Raw genomic sequence first — 24,425 nt, forward strand, 5'->3', positions numbered from 1 at the left:
TCTATTTGTTGCAGGGCCCATTATAAATGTCCATAAATGATACATAATCCCTGCACTATTACACATTTCATAGAACCATTTAGCATGAACTTATCCTCTTGGACGCTACCTGTTAGGGGTGATGAGGCTCCATAGGACAGTGCCATAAAAACTAGTCAGCTGCCGTTTATCATGAGGTAAGAATAAATGTAATGGCAAAGCAAAGCCATCACACAGAAGTGTCAGCATCATTTTTAAGCAGACTTGTGGAGAAACATGGCAACAATTTTAAGCATTACATACACTTTTCAACGCTTGAAAACACAACATTAAAATTCAAGCATTTTCAGCAACTTCAAGCACCCGTTCGAACCCCATTATCTTTAGTATAGCAAGCATTTAATATAAAAGAACCAGGCTGAGGTTCGGGCCGAACCTTAAAGTAATCCCATTACAAAAAGTGAAACGGTCAGAAAACATAGTGAAACCTATTACTGCAGTTGTGTGTATCACGTTACCCTCGACTCTGCTGCTAATGAGGACAACACTTCAATGATTCCATCTCAAACCTTTAGCAGGAGATTGAAAGAAAGAGCAGGGACGCGACAGAAGGTTGAATAGAAAGTGACAAATCCCGTTTCTTTGTCTGTGAGCAAAGAAACAGCTTGGACATGCGTGCGCACGTCTATCAAGACGGTGGCTGAATGAATGTGACAGATAAAAAGAGCCAACCATCAAGGCGCAATTAGGGTTTGGCATGAGGAGGCGCAACGCCATATCACCACTACGTGGCGCTAGGCCAGCTTGAATGCTGGGTGCCAAGGTAAGACATTTTTTTTTTGAAAATGACAATACCCTAAAAAATTATTGAATGAGCGTTGGAAGAAATGATCAGAAATGCAATGTATCTGAAACCATCTTGCTTGATCACTATTTGCAGCGCCGTCGATACACCCATAGGATTTTAACATTTTAGAGACATAATTTCAGGATTTTGTGTGTTATGTCTTACTAAAAAAAAAAATGGCACTAATCTTTTTTAATCAGGAAAAAGTAACAAATTAAGAAATAGTCTTCTTCCACCTTTTGTCATTTCAGAACGTAAAGCCTGTTTATGACCAAATACCGAGTAATTTAAGGAAAAAACATTTTCATGAGTCAAAATTCAGCAGGTAAATTGATTTGATTACAGTTGAAACAAACACATGATTTGTTCATAACTTTAAATAAGCTAACGCTATTAACATGGGTGCAATTAAATTTTAGGATTGCTCCAACAACAGGGGCATTTTTAATCAATTCAAACCAAGGATTTATTATCATTTTAAACCCCACACAAAAAGAGGATTCAGCAGGATTTCAAAATAATTTAAAAGAACAGTGTGTAATATTTAGTGCCTACTAGTGGTACAAATAAATGTCAATTCAGTGAAAAATATACATTGATTTGTCATACTAGGCAAAAATACCTGAATTATCATACCAATGTGAATTTATATGTTTAAAAAAGTCGAGAAATGTGTATTTTATTTACAGTGAAATCGCTACCGAACGTCGCAGCCATGTTTGTCTGGCAACTTGCTGCTATGCTGTGCTCTGTGGCACTGGTTTTGGTTCACATTACACAATACAGTGCCATCAAGAGGTAAAATATTACACACTGGGGCTTCAAATACGATATTTTGAGAAACAGATTGTTCTTCTGATTATCATTTCGGATAATCATACTCATCTTCATGTCATTTTTGACCTGCGCTAGCTCATGTTGGTGGCATCTAATCAAACGTTCTTGTTATTAGCCAACTTGTTGTTGTTTTTTTTTGGATGCATTTGCAATTCTTATCGGTTAAATTTGCTTTTGGAGCAAGTGGTGTTGATAACTGTGAGGACGCATCAAATAATAATTGAAAATTGGAGTGTAGCAGGGCAATGACTGCGCCTGATTTGGAATGCTGAGCTTTCTTTTCATTTTGGCTTTCTCAGCTGCATACTATTGCGCCAGACTTTCCTTCCCGATTTCCGCTCAGATCATCAAAAAAATAACGGCTTTACCCCCTTCATAACAGAGGTACTCCAATATGGTTGCATTCAAAACCTGGCAGATCCCGCACGCCATTTTGTCCCATGCCGAATAAATACAGGTTTTGTGACACGGTTGAGGATCTCCCATTGATGAGATCAGCCCATCTTGCCTTCTCGACAAAACTGTCGGACTTGTTGTGTCCTAGGCTAAGAGGCACCAGGGCGTCCGATCTTGGTCACACTGCAGTCTGGTGTTAATGACTGTGCAGGGAGCACCACCGATAGTCAATTCCTGGCGGGACTCCACTTCGTAGCGCAGGTTGCTGAGGCCCCCTTCAGGATCCACTTTAAACTGCTCCTGCAAGAACACAAAACAGTTGGCATTCAATTGAGAGAAGTTTGCACTTGAAATTTGGAAAATAGACCATTTGGAAAACTGAGCAGCCTTCACATTTAAATGCCGCTCGGTATCCAAATGTAGCAGGCTGGACAAAAATAACTTTATCCATTTTTACAAGCCGATTGAGCACATCAGACTGCGTGTATTGTATTTCTGAACTAGTTATATGAGACAAAATCAGTGTTTGGTCTGCATTATAAAGGAACACGTTCTTGAAACACAATTAATTTACTCTGCAACAGGCGTTATAAAAAATCTAGTAACTCTACTGTCTTTACTAGATGAAGCATTACTACTTTACACAATAAATGCAAATAATGAATAGTGATGCACTCAGACGGCTGCATTTTACGGCATAACTCATATTGTCACATACAACTTTTAAAATATTCTCCCTACTCTAAATACTCCTCGCTACTTTGCACTTCAGTTATCGCTGGTTCACTCCTTTGCAGGAAAAAAATATTTGATTTAAAAAACAAAAAAAAAACGGGACGCTTCCTGAACCATGTGGAACGTTTCGGGCAGCCTGTATTGGACATTCAATTTGGAAAAAAAGAATTAAAATAAAAAAAAAAACACAAGGAAATGGGTGTGGGGGAGGAGGCAGACAAGGTAACGGAGTTCTATTTTAAATAATTTAACTAGTAACTGTAAATAATTAGTGTAGTTTTGTTACACGGACAAAACTGGACGGAAGCAAAATCTGCCTAAACCATTTTATAAATTCAGCCGATCTGATTTTCAGCTGATCGAGTTTTGCTTTGGGCCTCCAAAGGTGTCTTTAAATAGGTTTTGTGTCAAAGATCATCTTCTTTCATGGGCTCTGCTTCCCTAATGCCCTCTCGTGGCCAAATTGGGTACTGCAGCTCCTACCCACCTCCACGCAGCTGAATCCAATCTTCTATCGAACCAAACAGGTTGATAAATGCAATTGTATGCACACGGTTCAACGAACCACGGCCTGCAATGCTGTTCTGCATGTCTTGTAGGAGATTGCATAAGGGTCTCAGGAAAGCTACCATTGGCGCTCTGTGTAAATTGTTCTGTTGTTTACCGGAATAAAGATAATGCTGTGCACATGCCAGTCGAACACCTGGATTACTAACTTATCCGCAAATGTAGAAAGTTATCGTTCGATAATTTGGAGGATGGGGTGCAAACGGGCTCGAGGCTAATGACATGAGAAGGCAAGCGGTGCCAACCTGCTTTTGGGCCGCCACCCGCTTCTGATCCCGCTTGCGCCATGCCGGGTCGTGCACGTGCAAAAAGGTCTCGTAGCCCGTGTCGATGCCACTGGGCCGGAACAACTGCAAAGGGCCACCAAATTTCACATCAGCAGAGAAAAACAAAACACCTCCATTTTGAATGTCGTACCGCTCACCTGCAACCCGGCCTTTCGCAGACGTCTGTAAAACTCGTCATCCTCACGGCCCCAACCCCAGAATCGATTGGACATCCCGTTGCACTGTGGGCATATGTTTGTTGTGAGCAATTGAGAGTTTAGAGCAGGGTTGGGCAAACTACAGTTCGCGGGCTAAATCAGGCGCACTCAAGGGTTTAATCCTGCCTGCGAGAATGCTGAGAGAAGCACAAGAGAAAAACGAGCCGCATTGCATCAAACAATGAGATGCAGGTTTAAATATGTATACTGGATGTCGCCAAAAAACAGACTTACCTGCGTTTGCTAGCTACCATTTATCAACCAGAAAACATTTCAGAAAACAAGCGATCCTGATGTTATTTGACTTAACATAAAAGCCATGTACATACAGTTTGAGACTAAACGATTGCAGTCACTCGGATTATAAAATGCACAATTAAAATATAGCCCCTGGGCGTCTTTGCAGAAGGTTAAAGAAGTTCTCCTTTATATAACAGCAAAGTTCCCAAATTGAAGTAAACATTTTCACCAAAAATAAAAAAATAAAAAAACGCAGAAAAGGTCTTCTAAATCATCAAATCAATTGTTTAAACATTAAACTCAGGGATGGGCAAACTACAGCCAGGGGGCCACGTTAGGACCTTTGTGGTGTTTTAACCCAGCCCATTTAACAAAAATAGAAAATACTAACATAGACACAGACGCTCCCCTACTTACGAGAATTCGACTTACGAAAAACGGTAGATACGAACATTTTTTTCGGGATGTAGAAAAATATCCAGACATTGCTGTTAGATTTTTAATGTGCGCACCGTTTCTCGAGTAGAGGACAGTATTGCAGTGCTTATTTCCGCCGCGTGGTGCAGTGAAAGGTCACCTAGTATCCACCCCGAAGAAGAAATCAGGCTTCTACTTCCTGGTTCGTGTGTAAAAATAACAACGTGTACTGTATTGCTAGCGCGATAAGAACTTTGACCTTTTTTTGTTTAATATCTCGTGCATCCATTCATTATGGTTGGTGTAAAGTTTAAAGAATAGTAGGCGAGCCATTTTCTTTGAAACGAAAGTGGAATAAGAACGCTCAAGGTGGTCTACAAAGGAGGAGGACCTCTTAAGCACATCTTCCAAAAGTAAGTTAAACTCAACTTTATCTTTATAGTCAAGGATGCCTCTCGTCTTAATAAACTGGTGAGGAAGGCTCTGTTGTGGGCACAAAGCTGGACAGCCTGACAACTGTAGCTGAGAGACGGGCACTGAACAAGCTGCGGTCAATCATGAACAATTAATTACATCCACTACACAGCATCATCTCCAAACAGAAGAGCAGCTTCAGCTAAAGACTGCTGTCACAGTCTTGTTCCACGGACAGACTGAGGAGATCATTTCTTCCTCATGCCATGAAGCTCTTTAACTCCACTCGGGGGAGTAAACGCCCACATTGAACCCAACCCCCACATTTGCATATTACCATATTTTTACTACAGTGTGTATTTTCCGTATCTCTATAGCAAAACGTTACATTGGGTATTTTTGTATTCCATATCTTTATTTTACTATTTTATCCGTCAACACAAGGATACCGCTAGAAGTGTGAATTTCCCTACGGGATGAATAAAGTATCTATCTGTCTAAGTAAAGTCATGTTTATTTGGATGGCCCTTAATTACAAGGCGTCTCAAAGGGCTTCACATACCACAGAATGTCAACGCCTAGTGTGTAGCTTTGTTCTTCAGTACTATGCTTCATCATTCAGCCTGCGTTGTAACGTTATAGAGCATATTATTTTATCAAACGTTTATTTTTCAGTTTCAAAACCAAACAGGTTACTTATACAAACCTCAAACATACAAAATACAACAGTGAAGCAACTTGTGAACAAATTTAACTTACGAACGTCCAGAACCTATTGCACCCTATTGCATTGAGTTTTCCAATGCAAATGATCAAATTTAGTGTTTTAAAAAACGATATTTTATTTTGCTAAAACTTTTAATTAAAGTTTTTATTCATAAATATATGTACTTAAACATTTTGAGTGTTCAAAAACCATTCGGATTAAATGGTTCCTTAATAAACAAATACAATGAAACATTACTTGTGTAGGTAAATAAAAATGAGGAAAAAATGGATTAGCTTATGTTATCATTTATCCTTATGTATCTCCAAGTTATTGAATGTAAGACTCTATGTCCATATACAAAAAAAAAGAAATACATCAATGGGCCTTTTTTCCCCCTGGCTGGCCCACATCTAAATTTCTTGATCCTAAAAAGTTTCCCCAATGCTGGTCTAGAAGCAAAAATACAACCTCGGGGCATATGACGCGGGTTAAATCAGGGGGTGATGGCGCTTACCATGTGATAGTGCTGTTTGGTGAGCAGAAGGATGCCGCCCACGTAAGTCTGGTAATGGTAGAGTGGGTGCAGGTCCGGCGAGGCCACATGGAAGGGCCCCTCAGCAGGGAAGCCATAGTCTAGTGCTTCATTTAGGGGCAGCAGGTCCACATCGTGCATGGCAAGGTAATCCGTGTCGTTGGCACTCTCCAGGTAGCCCACGTTGATCAGAGAAGCCCGGTTGAACCTGACGACCGAGGCAAACGTTACTCAGCACGCCAGCTTCATGGTTTATATTAGTCCTGCAACGATTAGTCGGCGTTGTCAACCAAAATCAGGATTGTCGGAATGGATTCCATTGTTACCACATGCGTTTATTCAACTGAAGAGTTTCTACAGCAGGGGTTCCCAACCTTTCTTAAACTGAGCTACTTTTTGTTACTAGTCAGTGCAGAGGGCACGCAGCATGCATTTCTGAAATAACAACTCGTGTTATCACCAGGTGAATCACTGGAAGTAGGATAAAATAAACTCAGTCAACCAAAAAACAAAATCAAAATGACCCAGCACTGGTTAACTACTTTCAGAACAGGTCCACCGGCACATCCAGGTACACAGGCACCACTTTGGTGATCCCTGCTCTACATGAATATAATCTCTAACAGAGAAAAAGTAGCGCCAATGTCGAGCATCCAAACTTGTAAAGTTTAGGAGCATTTTAGCATGGATACGGCCCAAAAAAGGACTACTTACAAAGCACACCTTGCCTATCATAGCAGAACCTCAACATTTAAAGAAAACAGTCAGACAATTAGCATGACAGAGTATGACCTGCCTTTGAAAGACTCAAATAACGTTCAAGCCAATAATAATTTTGAGTACATGCCATTGTATATTTCATACGTGTACATTTGCCTAAAGAAAGAGAGCTAGAAGATTATGGCAGAGTGTGTCGGACAAACGGATTTGAAATGAAACGCATGCAGTCCAGAGATATAATGTCAGCTGTTAAAACGTTCAAAATGACATGCATCATTCATTAAAAGCATTTCATTTCAAACTGTTAAGGATTTTTTAATGCTTTTGACTTTGGAGTTGACCACTAAATGAACTTCACAAAATTGACATCATATTTATTTCATATACTATTCTACTTCTTACGTGCCTTGGTTTACATGGATAATGAAAACATGATTTTCATTCATTATTTATTTTCTTGTCCCTAAAAAATGGCCAGAGGTATATTTATGGATTTAGTTCTCTAGTGTGTGAGCACTGCACCAATTGGTTTTAGATAGTATATTTGTTCAATAAAAAGATGTATTTTCATTGTACCCATTTTATGTATATACAGTAAATTTCCACACAACAAATTCAACTAATCATTTCAATCGTCAGTGACCAGTCCACCATTGAAATAGTCATTTGTTGTAACCCTAGTTCCTATGATGACAACTCACCTGTAGTGGTCCACCTGGTTGATGATAAGGATCTGGTGCGCAATCTTTTTCTTGTTGAGAAAGGCGTGCATGAAGGGCACAAAAACCAGCAGCTCATCAAAGCGCTCCCTGAAGGGCACTAGGAGCGCCAGCTTGTGAGGACCCCAGGAAGCCTCATCTGCATGGCGGTGCTGAAACTCGGATCGGCACGGAGGCGCTACGCGGTTGTCCCGCATCCGGTAACCAGCGGTGTCCGACGAACAGCTAAGCTGCAGCCACAGAAGGGACGCCAACAGCAGCAGCACGCAGACGACCAACAGCTTGTATGTTGAGCAGCGACCGCATGCCAGCCTCCTTTACACACCGGTGATATTAGAGGGTTGTGCCAGTACAGACCGTAGCTTACACATCCTTTGTATTATATATTTATATAGTTAAAACTTGAATGTAAACATTGGGTATGCTTGCTATTTTGTCAAAATGCGACAAAAAAACAACAGTAAGGCAAATTATTGTAGGGTGTCACACTTTAAATGAAAAGAATACACATGTTGTTACTTGTCAGATTTTGAAATTTTGCAAATGGTGCAAAGCCATATCCAAAACCATCAGCAAATTTAGATTCAATTTAAGACATTAATAAACGTTACAAAAAATAGCTTGTAAATATTTAAAGTTTGTTTTGATCTTGTAAAACAAGTGGTCAGCAACCCCGGGCCACGGATGGGTACTGGGCCGTGCGCCATTGGGTATCAGGCCACACAGAATGAAAATAAATTCCACTATTTTTTGCTTATTATTGATTTTAACTGACACGTTGGAAGCGAGAATCCCCGTCCGTGGAAGATACAGCGAGGAATCAAACCAAATTTATGTGCTTTTAGCCAACCAGTGTGGAGAATAGTCGACTGCAGCCCACTTTGCAAAGATAGTAAACTTGTCTCCATTGAACAACTTTCGTCAAGTGTGTTGAAGAATGCGCGCATCCCTATGTCAAGAACATTAAGACGTTTTTTGCCGGGGTCAGTTACTTTGGTGAGTTTTTAATTTTTAATTACTTGACACGCATATAGGTGTGACTTTTTGGGTTAAACGTTACGATAGTGAGTATATGTTTATATTAGCACGTCCAACTCACAGTTCAGATGTCCCAGGTTCAATTCCAGCTACCGACCTTTTTGTGTTAAGTTTGCATGTTCTCCCCAAACCCTCTGACACTCCGGTTTCCGCCCACATTCCAAGAACATGACTGGGATGGGCCTAGCGCCCCAACAACTCTCGAGAGAATAAGTTGTTCAGAAAATGAATGCATGGGTTTCGGTGCAATGTAACAAGGACATCCGAATGTTGCACATGATTACACAGTGGGTTTACACAGATTATCCATCCATCTATTATCTCCACCGCTTATCTTCAGTAAAGTCGCGGGGGTGCTGGAGCTCATCCCAGCAGACTTCGGGCAGTGGGAAGGGGCCACCCTGAACTGGTCTTCAGCCAGCCGCAAGGCACAGAGAGACAGATAACTCTCTTGCTCTTTCACACCCAAGGACAATTTGGACCAGCCAATCAACCTGACATGCATGTGTTTTGGAATGTGGGAGGAAACCAGAGTGCCCGGAAGAAACCCATGCAGAAGAACATGCAAACCCCGCACAGAAAGGCTGGTAACTGGATTTGAACCCATGACCTCAGAACTGTACAGCGGACGCACTAACCACCCAGCTGGGGCCGTGAACATATTGTCAGATATTAAACCGGTCCGCGGTACAGAAAAGGTTGCCGACCCATGTTATTTTACTTTTCTATGTCATCAGGGCAGGGGTCTCAAATACAATTTACATGGGGTCCACCAGGATAAGGGTCCGACTGAGGTTGGGCCGCAACAGGTTTTCAAAGGCAGAAACTCACCAAAAGTTAGTCAGTCAGTCAGTCAAACGCGAGTTCAACAGCAGTGACTAGCTCCTTCCCCAGTACAGCAGCCCCTCGTTCCACATTTTATTTAAAATAAAATATTACATGATAAGTTTGCAAAAAAAAAACATTAATTATACCAGCTAATTTGTTAAAACTAATAGTCTGTGATATGTACGAACTACAATAAGTCAAACCAGGAAGCAGCTAGCCAATCATTAAAGTGCAGACAAACATCCATCTCAATCACTGGCGTGTTAATTTTGATCCCTGCTTAACTAATTAGCATCCACATCAACCTCGCGCGGGCTGCACTAACATTAAGCTTTCATATTGTGGCGGGGCCCACAAATTTTGGTCTTGCGGGCCGCGGGCCACGAGACAGTCACCCCTGCATTCAAGTATATTATTCAGTAGAGACGCTTTTGAGTATTGTGTGTGTGTGTATTATTAGACCAGGAGATGTTGCTGATTGTGTAGGCAATCAGAATGCTAAAAGCACAAAAAACGAATACAATCTACTGAGACCCAAACTGACCAAAGAATCTATCTACCAGTATATACTAAAGTCGAAGTGGGAGTGGCTAGAGTCAAAAACACACTCACATTCACCAAAAATTCCTTCAACTTTGATCTTCCCAACCTGACATTGAACATTAAGCCCACAGCCCAACAAGAGTGAGTTGCTGTGCAGTGCATCCCTTCATCAGCAGAGCGTCTCGGCAACATACACTACTTTAACCCCTCTGAATCATATGGTTCGATCCCACCTCGAGGGCAAACAAGCACCATTTTTCCCTTCTTTTTTTTTTTTGGGCCCAGCCCTCTGGAAGGTATTTTTGGGGTACCCGTAGCAGCGAGATGACACACAAACATGGCAGCTCCCTCTAGGCCACAGGTGTCAAACAGGCAGCCCGCGGGCCAAATCAGGCCCGCCAAGGGATTGAATCCGGCCCGCGAGAGAACACTCAGAGAAGCGCAAGAGAAAAACAAGCTGCAGGTTGAAATATGTCAACTTGATGTTGCCAAAGCCAGGTGCCTCTCACAAAGACACTGTACTTGTATCTATTTCCCTCTCTCTCTCTTTCCTTTCCACCCCTTTTCTCCCACTCTGTCTCTTTCACTCTCTGTGTCTCTTTTTCTCTTCCTTTGTTGCTCTTTGTCTCTTTCTCTCTCTGTGTCTTTTAACCTCTTTTGCGCTAACTTCCTTTTTTCCTTTTCTCTCTCTCCCTCTTCATACCCTTCACACTTTTCTCTTTTCTCACCTTCTGTCTTTCTATTTCTCTTTGGATTTCTTTCTTCCTCCCCTCTCACGACTTTTTATCTTTTCTTTCTCACGCTCTCTTTTTCTCACGTTGTCCCGCCCTCTCTTCGTGATTTAGGGCTATACAAATAAAAATGACTTGACTTTTCCCTCCCTCTTTCTCTTATTTCTTTATCTCTCTTTCTTTCTCTTTAATTTACTAGTCCGGCCCCCGACAGAATGTTTGTTCTATCGTGTGCCCCCCCGCCCCCCGAGTTAAAATAAGTTTGACACCCCTGCGCTAGGTGAAGCTCATGTTATGTAAACTAAATGAATAATTCTCGACGTACAAAAAATGCAAGTTTAAATGATCTTTATATATGTTTGCTTATTTTGAAATTAAGATATTTAAAATGAATGAAGTTTTTGTGCAGCTAGAAGGTGCTCAATAACACACACTTTACCTTTCAAATGGTTTAAGTTTTAGAATGTTTTTTTTTTTGTGTTATACTTAAAATGTCTAATCTGCGCAAATTACAGAGACTGAAAACATTAAACAAACCCCGTAATGATAAGATCTGTAACCCTTAAAATAAAAAACACGTACAGACAGTAGGGATAATTCGTTTTGTGGATACTTGTTGCAAAACTCTGTGTCGAATTTTACTCCAACTTTTACTTAACCTCGTTTGTCTTGCTCGACAACTTTGGGGGTGTCATGGAAATCAATTTACCTTCTCTCTTCCTTAAAATACAGCACAGGTTTTCTCCTGGATGAGAACATCATCGTGCTTCTTCTAAAGTTCACTTTTTCAAGAGGCAACTCGGATTCCCCGGCGAGTCTTCAATGTCCGCCATGGTAATAATCATCTCCAGCGACAAAAGTCTTTTTCTTTTGCAGCCACCGATGGGTCACGTCGGCGGCAGTAGCGGCGTCAACTGCTGGACACTGATGACACGTAGCATTTAGCATTAGCACGTAGCATTGACAAGTAGAGCACCTGAGCTAGGCGTAGGTGACGCTGGCGAGCTCGCGCAGCGGCAGCCCAAGATACGACAGCTCATTGGAAACGGACATGACGCAAGCGCTCAATAAACCAATGTATATTATGTCGCAAGCTCTAACTAAACCAATATATAATAATTTAATATATTTTCATGAAGACAAAATGTCTGTGAAAAGCAGATCGTTATCCTGTACAACCTCGTTTTCTGCTCCAGCGGAAACAAAGCACAATAAATGTTCCGACTTTAAAATACTACTCTCTGATTTTATTATAGATGTATACAGGGCTGATGTGCAGCGAGCTCTTGTGATGCATTTTTATTGGAAAGAAATGCAAGTATATGTTGATAAGTTAACAGAAAACACTTTAGTTTTAATCAAAAATTTGGTACAAAAATTGACAGGCATGGAATTTCTCCTCGTTGAAGCCCAGACACCACAGGCATTGGATATTACCCACAAGAGGCAGTACAGCAGATGATACTTGTACTGGGATACAGGTGCAGTACCTTAGAAGATAAAATAATGAACTGGGATATATACCCCAATGTAAATTATCACAGGCCATGGCATGGAAATTTTACCACACTCACAATGTTTTTATATTACATAATTTATCAACTTTGCTGTTGTAAATATATGAACTTGTGTTCTGCAAATTCCCAATGTCCGTGATACCTGTACATCCGAGTGTGAAATACAGAGAAAAGTAGGGGCGGGGCAGAACAGGTGTAAACATGTCTGGAGCACCTAATGACACAATTTGTCCCAGAACATTAATGGACAAATAGAATATCAAACTACTGTATTTAAAACGATGTGTTGTCCCATTTTGTTTTCTCAGGGAGCAACTTCTGTCTTTTGGTCACCAGTGTAGTATCAGCATTGTCACACGCTGCTGCCCGACAATGCAGAGATCTAGCTCATCTTTGAATAGTGGGATGACGCTTTACATTGAAAAATAAAACTAATTTCTTGTGATGCATCAATAATAAGTGGGACACATTCATGAAGTGGAACAGACCTTATTAGACATTTTAAACTTTTTTAACAAATAAAAAACGAAAAAGTGGTTGTGAAAAATGATTCAGCCCCATTACTTTCAGTGCAGCAAACTCTGTCTAGAAGTTCAGTGAGGATCTCTTAACGATTCAATGAAAATCTAAATGACTAACGATGATAAATGGAATCCACCTGTGTGTAATCAAGTCTTGCACCTGCACTGTGATAGTCTCAGAAGACTGTCTAAAGCGCAGAGCATCGTGAAGAACCAGGAACACACTAGGCAGGTTCGAAATACTGTTGTGGAGAAGTTTAAAGCTGGATTTGGATACAAAAATATTTCCCAAGCTTTAAACATCCCAAGGAGCAATGTGCAAGCAATACTATTGAAATGGAAGGAGTATCAGACCACTCCAAGTCTACCAAGATGGGGCCGTCCCCCTAAACTTTCAGCTCATACAGGGAGAAAACTGATCAGAGATGCAGCCAAGAGGCCCATGATTACTCTGGATGAACTGCAGAGGTCTACAGCTGAGGTGGGAGAATCTGTCCATAGGACAACAATCAGTCATATACTGTACAAATCTGTCCTTTATGGAAGAGTGGCAAGAAGGAAGCCATTTTTTTTAAAAGATATCCATAAAAAGTGTTGTTTAAAGTTTGCCACAAGCCACCTGGGAGACACACCTAACATGTGGAAGAAGGTGTTCTGGTCAGATGAGACCAAAATGGAACTTTTTGGCAACAATGCAAGACGTTATGTTTGGCGTAAAAGCAGCACAGCTCATCACCCTCAACACACCATCCTCACAGTCAAACATGGTGGTGGCAGCATCATTGTTTGGTCCTGCTTTTTCTTCAGCAGGGACAGGGAAGATGGTTAAAATTGATGGAGCCAAATACAGGACAATTTTATGGAAGAAAACCTGATTGAGTTCGCAAAAGACCTGAGACTGGGACGGAGATTTGTCCTCAAACAAGACAATGATCCAAAACAAAGCAAAATCTACTATGGAATGGTTCACCAAAAAAACATTCAAGGTGTTAGAATGGCCAAGTCAAAGTCCAGACCTCAATCCAATTGAGAATCTGTGGAAAGAGCTGATAACTGCTGTTCACAAACACTTTCCATCCGACCTCACTGAGCTCGAGCTGTTTAACAAGGAGGAATGGGCAAAAATATCAGTTTCTCCGTGTGCAAAACTGATACATACCCCGAGCAACTTGCAGATGTAATCCCAGCAAAAGGTGGCGCTACGTTAAAGGTGCCGCTAAGTATTAACTAAATGGGGCTGAATAATTTTGCAAACACACTTTTTCGTTTGTTAAAAAAAAAAGTCTAAAATATCCAATGAAGTGTGTTCCACTTCATAATTGTGTCCCACTTATTGTTGATTCTTCACAATAAATAAGTTTTATATCTTTATGTTTCAAGTCTGAAATGTCACAAAAGGTCACAATGTTCAAGGGGGCCAAATAGTTCCGCAAGTCACTGTAGGAGGATTCTTCTGATCCTGATAACCATATAAATCAGTACTATCCATTTCATGTGGGGTAGTAAACCTCTACCCTTAAAGACAGTCAGGATAGGCATCACCAGGCTGTACTGGCCCAAGACACACCACAGCAAGTGGTGCACTGACGACTAGGCGTAGCCGGTTATGGGACCTTGGAACCGCAACAGTACTCACCCATGGCTGGGTTTGCTCACATACCATTGGACTCAAATAGTGGAGTGGAATAAGGCAAGTGTTCCTTGCAAAGCATTTAGCAAATTGAGTTAATATATTTTGAAAACTTTTTAAAGTGATTTTAATGTAGCTCAGTCAAAATTTAGCATCAACATTAAGTCCAAGCCTGGTATTGGGGCACTGCTTGCCATGAACAAGCACATACTTTGGTAGATTCTGGTCATTTCAGATTCAAACAATTGGTAGTCAGAAAAGATATACAGCAACGTTTATTTTGACATATTTTGAACTATTACATTTAGTATCAAACCTGAAGCATAAAAAATGTTTTTCTCTTAAAGAGCAAATTGGATAAACCTTTTCACTAATTTGGCCTAAAAAAATGTAAATGTTCCCCCCCTCCCAAAAAACCCTTTGAGTTTTTTGTCAATTCAATGTTGACACAACTACCCACAAAGCAACACGACAGTGTCATACAATGCTGAATTTAACTTCAGCAAAAAGTTTACATTCACACCGGATGCAGTAACTTGTTCTCTTCACTTTGGACTGTTACCTAGTAGACAGAGAAATATTTTTTAGGGGGCGATTTCTACCACCAAGGAAAATTGCAGCGATCATAGGCGATGCAACATCGACAATCGGCCACAATATCTTCCAGACGCCAGTTTGATTTCTCATCAAAACACATGTTGGGCCCACCAGTCAAACATTTCCATCCGTAGGGAAATCATAAATATTATTAATGGCCTCGAGGAACTTAAGTGCATCACACCTCGGTGCCATGCTGCATTTCTTGAAATATGTTTAGACCAGCTTCTTGGCCTCGAAGAAGCCTTTGAGGTGCCTCATCTGCCAGATGCCAATGGCCACCAGGATGAGAGTTTGAACGATGGACCACCACAGGACACGCTGGTTGGTGCTCTCACTGGTCTGGCGGAATCGCTCCTCTCTGTACTACAGGGAACATGAGGAAAAAGCATTACTATACACGAGAACTTATGATTATACCAGCGGGCAATCTCCTGTGACGCTATTTAACTGTTACAGCTAGCTTCACTTTTTTAAATAGAATTTACTTTTATTATTATTCTTTGTAACCATGCACACAGAACGAAATGTCAATACACCTGACCCGTACAGTTAAACTGTAACGAGCCGATGCAGCCGCAGCCAAACAGGGCGCCGCCATTTTAGACCCAACTGCTGTGTTGGGAGTCCCCAATTCCAACCCTTAATGCCGAGCGCCAAGCAGGGAGGCAATGAGTACCAACGTTGTAAGTCTTAGGTATGACTCCGCCGAGGCTTGAACCAGCGACCTCCCAGTCTCGGAGCGGGCGCCCTACCATCTAGGCTACCGAGCTCTGCCAGATTGGACTCTGGTAACGTACAAAAGGCGAAACCCTCGAATACACAATACGGGCCTTTGCTCCCTCGAAAAGTAAATGCTGCAACTTATACACTCTGAAACACGAGCTCTTATCTCCACTGACCCTCTGGTAGTTCTGCTCCTTCTGGATCTGGTCCACCTGTTCCACCAGCTGTCTGACACGAAGCTGTAGTTCTGACAGTTTGTCTTTGGCTGCGATTTCAGCGTAGTTGTTGGCGTGCTCGCCCACCTGGATGTCCAGGTGAACCCTCTGCAGGCAAGTGGCAAACAATGGGTCAGAGAAAATCGGTGGGCAACGTGCGTGGATGTATCACCCTGCACATCCTCACCAGCATGCCTCCAGCAAAGAGGGAGAACTTTGATGAATTTGAGTGCAGGCAGATCTGATGCTCTCCTGGGGTGTGAGATGTAAAGGTGAACCTTCCCTCGGACCCGTACTGACGAGACAGGATCACCTGAAGACAGCACAAGAAGACAAAATGGGAGGTTATGACACGGGCCGATTCAACCTTTGTGAGAAAAGTTGTTGCATATGAATTTTGGCTTCAGCATTTTACTTGAACTCAAAATTTTCAAATTCATTTCTAGTCAAATGCAGCATGTTTTCATAGGTTTGACAAGACTTCTTATTTGGACCCAAAACAACAAAACTACATTATAAGTTTATTATTAGCTCCAGCTCCATGTTATTCATTTCAGTTTAAATTGCAAACCTTTTCATCGGGGTCTTTGACTTCCACAAACATGCCTAGCCCCTGCGTGGCCGGCAGATATTCTTCTTTCTGTTTGTCGTACATCTGAGTCCGATAGTTACCTACAAACGATAGAAAGTTAAATGGTGCAGGAAGATGTTTATTTTTCTTTTTGTCACTGCCACAAACAATCATTAGGTACAAGTGCCATCCATTTGCTGCACCGCAGCGTCGCTATGGTAATACAGGGAAAAGGACAAAAACGGGCTCAGAGACAGGTTTTTTCCCAGGGCCATCACCACCCTTAACAAGTGCACTAATCAGTGAAAATATAACTTGCTATTTATTTGCTGCTAAATGTCATTGCACTACTTTTCATTGCACTATTGTTACGATGCACTATTCATTCATTCCATGATTACTACAACTTAGGCCGATCTCTAAGCACCACTTAGTAAATAATGGCCCAATTACACTGAGAGTAACACGTCCTCGTTTTCTCTCTAAAGACCTTCTTACATTGCCATGCCTAATCTCGTTGCATACAATGTTTCACCACGTTGATTTTCATGAAAATTAAAACATTTTATTCAGCCACGAAATTACTATATGCTTTAATCAGGACAAGCAAAGATACGCAACTCAAAGTATATGTTTTAATAATTAAGAAATAAAGTCTCGTTAAATTTTAAAAAAATGTGTGAGATTAGATTTTTGAATCATATTACTGCAAGAACTGCGGGAGGGGGGAAACTGTGACGTGAACGAATCTTTAACTTCTGCAAACTAGCGGTTAGCATGGGCAAGGCCGCTTCTCCGTGTGGCCAAGGCGCTCACCGATAATCATTGTCTCATCCGGGATTTCTTCTATGAAACACTTCTTTTCGGTTTCTCCGATGTGAAAGTACAGGGCACTAACGAAGCCATTTAACACGTTGAGAAAGAAAAATGTCAACAGAGCCGAGCATATCCTGACGGACGCCATCTTCCTGCCAGGATAGCGCGCTACTGCGGCTGCGCAGCTAAAAGTGTGCCACGTCAACCATCAAAGACGAGACCAGGCCAATCAGCGACTTGAGGATTTTCCCATTTATATGTATTTTTTGTTGAATCTTAAGAATATTCCACGTAACAAGAAAAAAAATGCAAATAATCTCAGAAGTAGATACATTTATATCGAGAGAAGATTATACAAAATGGTAAAAATTACCAAGTAGTACTCATTTTCTACAATAGAGGACAGCAAAATAAAAGATGGCCAGCTATGTCGTCAAGCGAGTTAGTATCACTTCCGCCAAGCTGTCACCAAGGTAACAAGAAATGGCGCCGGGTAAGAGCAACTAAGTCTGCAATTATTGATATGTATTTAGGAGGTGGAATCGTCAAACATTTGTTTTAATTTGAAGCGCTTTTACCCGATGCGTTTGCATCTATTAAAAAAACGGAGGAGAAAAGCTTAATCGTAAAGGATACACCCTAAATATCGCGGGTGGCGGTGAACTTAGTTCGCTTAATATCAGTTTTTGTTCAAATAGTGTATAATTTACAAAACGAGGGAACACTGCACAACTGAGAGCCTTATATATGTTCTACCTCGAAAGTTTAAAGTCAGATTACGTACTGGATACGTAGAAACCCCGAGATGCGTTTCATTAAACAAGTCACTTAAAAACAATTTGCATACAAAATATATACATTTCTATTTCACGAAAACGAGTGACGTAGTCAAAACAGAAAAAAAAGTAAACCTTTTGATATTAAAATAATAGTTAGAAAACGTAACCTTCAAAGACCAAAAGGTATACTCAACCTGTTAAAAGAGGAACGATTTACTATCAATCACCAATGGCCATGTTAGATAATACATTTCTTCCCCTAATCAGTGAAGTTCTCAAATGGACTTTGTGTATTACATGTTTCCTTGATTAAAAAAAAAAACAATATGGATTTGTAATGTTTACTAGTATAGACCTTAATAATGAGGAGTCTCAAAGGGCTGCACAAACCACAGCTTATTGCAACAGATGTTGCGATAACAAACAATACACAGATATTGTCAACGTTAAATATAGGTCAATCATATGTTATAGAGTAGAAGTGTGTTTTAAGCTTAGATTCAAACAGTTCCACTGAGGTTGCAGATAGACTATCAGAGGGAAGGTCATTCCACAGCAACGGGGCCCGAATGGAGAACGCTCTCGATCCTGCGGATCTCTTCTTGGCTCTTGGGATCACGCTATTATGTAGAGGTGTCTTTTTTCCCCCCAAATACTCTTAGGTGAGGAAATTTGTATATATTTTAAGTTACAAGAGGCTCACTTCGAAGGAACTGAAAAAAAAAGGCTCGGGAAAAAAAATATTATTGAAATGGTCACTTTGAGTCTCCGTATTTTGTATTCTTCCTTGTGCTTTGTAGCATTTGTTTTGGGTTGCATTACATAATACATATAGTAGTCAAATATTTTACAGTGTCTCATTGAAGACTCCTGTTTCACGTCCTTGCATATTGTTGCTGTCTGCGACTTTTTTGTAAACCTAGTACTAAATATATTATATTAATGTTTAACTAACCAAGTCAAATGCATTCAAAATACTTTGATCCAAGGAATTGTGACACATAGATATTATGAGCCACAATTATATTGCAGTTTTGTGCGTTAGGGAAAGAAAAACAAGAAAACTCTTCAGATGGAGATACAACGAAATACACTTGCGACATTTCCAAATAGTAAATGAACATAGAAGGCAAGAATTGACAAAATACGCACCCTAGCAGCGGATCCTTAAAACATCTTAAAAATCATTAAATTCACTCTTCTAGGAATAAGGCATTAATCGGGAATAAAATGTCTTGAATCCAATATTTGAAAGTCTTAAAAAATTGAACGCTTTAATAAGATTTATATTTGTTTAGACTAAAAATATTTATTTAAAAAAGTCATTTGTCAAGCATCATAATAAAAATATTCTTCATCAGGCAGAAGCATTATTCGTGATAGGACAGTTTTAACTGAGGATCCATTATGTGCTGTAAACATCCCTTTCATTTATTGTTTTCAGTGTCTAAAATTTTGGAGAGTGCTAAGTTTTTCCAGACAGAAAGTTTTCAACTGGACCAAAATATGATTTACATTTTTTTTAAAAATAAAAATGTGTTAAAAATTGCCTCTAAATCTTATGGTGTTGTTTTTTTTTTTGCTTCATTTTTTTTGTGGACATTGTCTTGAATTTGATTTGAAAATGTATTGAATTTTACTTGCCTTAAGCTGAACGCACCCCGCCTTTAGGCTCTTTGCTCCTCAAACAATCTCGTTGGAATATTGTAGTTTCCTTTTTTTGTGTTGTTTGAAATATGTTTTGTGCCTGCTTTGCCAATTTTATGAAAATAAAATTTCTCTATGCCTCTTTGCAAATCATCTTTGTTTTGAAGTCTGTTTGGACGAGAGAGTATTGGAAAAAGATGAAAAGGGAAAACTATTCCAAGTTTTAATCATTTCCAAAAATATAAAGAAGAGGTGAAAAGATTTGGCAGTTTTGACAACTATGTCATTTTCGACAGGTGGCCAACCGATTGTATCCTTTGTGTGAGGTTGTGGTGGTAAGTGTCCGTTTCTGAGAGCTCCTGACCTTGACGTGTACCCCCAGCTGTCGTCGACCCCCCTGCAGGTGCTTTTGTATCTTAATAGTTGGTACTTTGCTGCCTTCTTCCTGTCCAGCATACTCATGTTCATCTATAAAGGTCGTTCGTCCTGCCCGCACAGGTCATTTTTAAGGGCTACAAGCGTTCTTTAAAGATATTCACCTGCATCTTCTTAACAGGCCTGTTGCTGCCCTACCCAACAAGTAATCTGATCCTGGACGTGGCACTGCTCTTTCTCTTTCTCGGGCTGGAGATTCTGCGGATCTTTTATGGTGGGTGCTTGGGACGTATTCATTCCACAGTGAGGTCTTCCTAGCTTTAAATATGAAAATTGTTAGGATTGAAACTGATTATTCTTAGAGGTCCCAAGTTCGATTCCCTGTTAGCAGGTTGTTGCCTATCATGGCTGACGCTGCTATAAGTTAGTTGGTGTGTAAAAGAGAAAAGTGAGAAGCACATTGTAAAGCGCTTTGGCTTTATCGACCGCTGAAAGTAGCACAAAATGAAAGTTTCCGCTAGAATTGTAGTTGATTTGGGGAGATTCCCTTGTACACAAAAAAATGCTCATTCCAAGGACCAGCAAACATTTGAATCCTCTTACTTTTTTTTGCGGAGAGATTTGGCCTCGTGCTCTATCTGGTTTCAACGTGTGGCCCACGTGCTGAGTTCAAGCCCGCAGAGCAGGCACGCACGGCCGCGCCTTGCGGCTACATGCGAGGCAATAGAAAAAAGAGCGCCAACAATCGATCAGTTCCTCTTTTTATATGGACCATGGACGCTTGACCGGATCATGCCTCTATGGGCGTGGTCTTAGATATGATAGCAGCCTTTTCCAAAAAGGGTCCTTCAAACACAGACTTGTTGTTTGGATGAAAACGATCGAAATGGGTACACTCGCGTGTGTTTGTGTGATAGGATGGAAGGGAAACCTGTGCGAGCACGCTGTGACCACGGCGATGTCTCTTTTTCTGCTTTTGCCGTGCGTGACGTTGTGCGTGTACTTCATGCTGCTGCAAAGTTTGGTTCTACGGCTGGAGTTCCTGCTGTGCATAGTTCTACTGGTGTTCTATGGCATCCAGTTCCTGCTCAGCGTTCTTGCCTTATCTGCTTTCGCCAGGTAAGCCACGGGCGCCCTTCACCCGCCAACCTTCAAAAAGAGGGGTCACCATTCCATTCAATGTTTTTATGTTCTCTTTTTGCAGGTCCAAAGTTTACTGAAAAACATGAGCATCATTTCCTCTTCAGCATTATTTTTTGTAAATTATTTTCTTACATTTGGACTTTTATATGCAATGATTACCGTCGGAGTCAGTCTTATTTCACAGTTACTATGCCCCTTATTATCAGGGGTGGGCAAACTTTATGAGCCACAGGCCGTGTTAGGTTTAATAAAAATTGCGAGGGGGGAAAAAAGCAGATTGATATATTTAATTTTTGGTATTTGCCAATAGAGAGTTTGTAATCTTATACTTCGGCAACACATGAGAAATAAACATAACATCCATCCATCCATTATCTGCACCGCTTATCCTCAGTTGGGTCGCGGGGGTGCTGGAGCCCATCCCAGCTGTCTTCGGGCAGTGGGCACGGGACACCCTGAACTGGTTGCCAACCAGGCGCAGTTCACAGAAGATAACATATGCCAATCATTTTCCGGCACAAGTAATGTTTTACCGTCTATTTGTTTCTAAATAAACTATTTCATGCAATTGGTTTTGAAACACTCAATATATACTAATATTTTCATTTACAAGCAAAAACTTTAATCAAAAGTAATAGCAGAATTGTATCTCCCTTCTTAAGCAATTCATTTGATAATTCGCATTGAAAAACGGAACGTTAAAGGGCTACTTCAGAAGTGTCTTATGGCGGGAAATTTCATATCTTGATTAATAAAACTAATTAAAAAAAAGTACAGTGACATTTTGGCATTTATTGAATGAGCGCAATAAGAAATCAAGGTGAGTGCAATCGTATCAGATTCAGATTCAGATCTACTTTATTGTCATTCTAGTACACGTGTATACAGAACGAAATGTCGATGCATCTGACCCCCACAGTTTCCTTGAATGTACAGATATAAATAATGTTGTATTGTATTTTGGCTACGTATAGTATTTTACCATAGTTCCGATAGTGCAAGAAGAGTAGCTAACCAGATGCGCAAAATGGGCAGTCAGGTTAACAAGTCAGGTACACAGTAACATTAACACTGTAACAATAACGCTGTAATTACAATAGTGCAGAGAGCAATGTGCAAGGAGTGGCAAGCTATAAAAAAAAACTGCCAGTAGTGCAAAAGTCAGATTAGCAGCCGTTTAGATTTAAGTTAACTATATGTTAGATTGACCATTTAACAGTCTAATGGCCAGGGGGACTAGACTATTGCGGAGCCTGGTGGTCCTGCACCGCACACTGCAGTACCTCTTCCCAGAGGCTAGCAGAGTGAACAGTCCATGATGGGGGTGAGAGGGGTCCCCGGTAATGTTTTTAGCATGGGATAGGCAGTGCTTCTGGCCAATGTCCTGAATGGAGGGAAGTGTAGTCCCGATTATTTTCTCTGCTGTCCTCGTTACCCTCCTCACACTACCCCAGTCGGTAGCGCTGCAGCCTCCACACCACACAGAGATACAGCTGGTCAGGATACTCTCTATGGTGCCCCTGTAGAATGTAATGAGGGAGGGTGGGGGCAGGTGGGCTCTCCTCATCCTCCGCAGGAAGTACAGGCGCTGCTGTGCCCTCTTAACCAGTGATGCAGTGTTCACGGACCAGGTGAGTTTGTTTGTAATGTGCACCCCTAGGAACTTGATACTGCTGACAACCTCCACAGCCTTGTTGTTGATGCAAAGTGGGGCATGGTTGGGCTGGTTTTTCCTAAAGTCGACAATGATCTCTTTAGTTTTGTCGACATTCAGGACCAGGCCCTAAACTGCGAGTTCTGTTTTAAATAAAATAACATTGCAATGGTAGCAGCCCCATGGTGCAGAGGTTCAGGGTTCAAGTCTAGCTACCGCAGCCTCCCCGTGCGGAGTTTGCATGTTCTTCCCGAGTGAGTTGTCTTTCTCTGTGTGCCTTGCTGGCAACCAGTTCAGGGTGTCGCATGACCACTGCCTGAAGATGACTTGGATGAGCTCCAGCACCCCCGTGACCCTATTGAGGATAAGCGGTGCAGATAATGGATGGATGGAATGTCGCAACTGGGGTTTTCTGATATATTCTCTGGTTGATAAATGGTAGTCAGCATTTACAACTACAGTGGGTGGTTTGGAGTCCAGTGGACATATTTAAAACTGCAGGTCATTTTTGACATAAATCAGCTCTTTATTTATGCTTCTCTTAGCATCGCTGTAGTTTGCCAACCCCTGCTTATGATCAGAATGTTGTCAGTCATCCCAGGTCAAAATGCAATTGAGGTTTCTGTAATATTTAATCACTAGATGTTACTTTATTGTGTAGTCAAATGCAACCGAAAGAATACAAACTACAGAGACTCAAAGTCCTTTTTGAGGTTTTTGGCTACTTCTAGCAGCAAAATGACAATTATGTCAGCTCCCATTAGGTGAGGCTCCTTTTTATGTAAGTAAGGTCTACATTTTAAAACAGTTAAAACAATTAAAAGGGACACTAATATTTGATCACTAGATGACGCTGTTTTGTATAGTGCATCCAAAAACCCGTGGTACAACGCACACGTAATAATACAAACTACAGCGACTAAAACAAGCAAAACTGCATTATATTTCTTCAGATGGTTCTGGCCCAGTCTTTCACTAGGTTTTGGGTTTTTAGGGTACCCTTAGCAAAAAGATTGAAGAGAATCATGTCAGCTCCCTGCAAGTAAGTATATTGTTATGTAAAATAAATGTATATATTTCTTACCTGTGAGTGTTTTTTAAAATACACGATTATACAATAGTTCATGAATTTTGGTCATTATTCAAATCATTATTGTTAATAGATGGCATTTCACAGACCACCATCACAACATCCCCTGATCTGACAACTAAAAGCTTTGCTTTTTTTTTTTTTAATTCAATGTTTAATGTTTTTCTTTCTCCTTTTTTTAAATAAATACCTGACAAGCTTTCCAGTTGCTATTTTCTCATCAATGTGTTTTCTGTAGTTTGTTGTAAGACCGTGTCTTGTGTGCTGCTGGAAATTGTCCAATTTAAACGCATGCATTATTTTCCTTATTAACTATGAAAAAAATGTTAAACTAAGGGTGTAAGAAAGGTGTTTCACCGACAAATCTATTTTATTATTTTACTATATACAAAGTTTAACGTCTAAAAA

At 40.7% G+C, this 24,425-nt stretch overlaps 3 protein-coding genes across 5 annotated transcripts; 1 reads left to right on the plus strand and 2 right to left on the minus strand.

Annotated features, from left to right (window-relative positions):
- Positions 1 to 1,003: 1,003 nt before the first annotated feature.
- b4galt7 (beta-1,4-galactosyltransferase 7) lies at positions 1,004 to 11,920 on the minus strand. The gene is made up of 6 exons (XM_088344632.1): positions 11,446 to 11,920; positions 7,579 to 7,911; positions 6,140 to 6,365; positions 3,786 to 3,869; positions 3,607 to 3,711; positions 1,004 to 2,359 (listed from the first exon to the last, which is right to left on the minus strand). The coding sequence occupies exons 1-6, from the start codon at positions 11,496 to 11,498 to the stop codon at positions 2,204 to 2,206; spliced, it is 957 nt and encodes a 318-aa protein (XP_088200758.1). The 5' UTR covers positions 11,499 to 11,920; the 3' UTR covers positions 1,004 to 2,203.
- A 2,742-nt stretch (positions 11,921 to 14,662) lies between these two features.
- On the minus strand, positions 14,663 to 17,520 carry tmed9 (transmembrane p24 trafficking protein 9). Its single transcript, XM_088344633.1, has 5 exons — positions 17,330 to 17,520; positions 16,514 to 16,614; positions 16,130 to 16,255; positions 15,904 to 16,050; positions 14,663 to 15,367 (listed from the first exon to the last, which is right to left on the minus strand). Exons 1-5 carry the CDS (start codon positions 17,475 to 17,477, stop codon positions 15,218 to 15,220), a joined length of 672 nt encoding a protein of 223 aa, XP_088200759.1. The 5' UTR covers positions 17,478 to 17,520; the 3' UTR covers positions 14,663 to 15,217.
- Positions 17,521 to 17,599: 79 nt separating this feature from the next.
- Positions 17,600 to 24,218, plus strand: tmem216 (transmembrane protein 216). Of its 3 annotated transcripts, none has more exons than XM_088344635.1 (6): positions 17,600 to 17,822; positions 20,052 to 20,065; positions 20,138 to 20,253; positions 20,312 to 20,404; positions 21,048 to 21,249; positions 21,335 to 24,218. In XM_088344635.1, exons 1-6 carry the CDS (start codon positions 17,757 to 17,759, stop codon positions 21,348 to 21,350), a joined length of 507 nt encoding a protein of 168 aa, XP_088200761.1. In that variant the 5' UTR covers positions 17,600 to 17,756; the 3' UTR covers positions 21,351 to 24,218. The 3 variants fall into 3 exon arrangements, with proteins under 3 accessions (XP_088200761.1, XP_088200763.1, XP_088200762.1); XM_088344637.1 differs by having other exon boundaries at positions 17,770 to 17,822; positions 20,138 to 20,231; XM_088344636.1 differs by lacking the exon at positions 17,600 to 17,822 and having other exon boundaries at positions 18,837 to 20,065; positions 20,138 to 20,231.
- Positions 24,219 to 24,425: the final 207 nt, after the last annotated feature.

This window comes from Urocampus carinirostris, chromosome 9, assembly GCF_059441175.1.
Source record: "Urocampus carinirostris isolate Australia breed hairy pipefish chromosome 9, RoL_Ucar_1.0, whole genome shotgun sequence".
Taxonomy (NCBI): Eukaryota; Metazoa; Chordata; class Actinopteri; order Syngnathiformes; family Syngnathidae; genus Urocampus; species Urocampus carinirostris.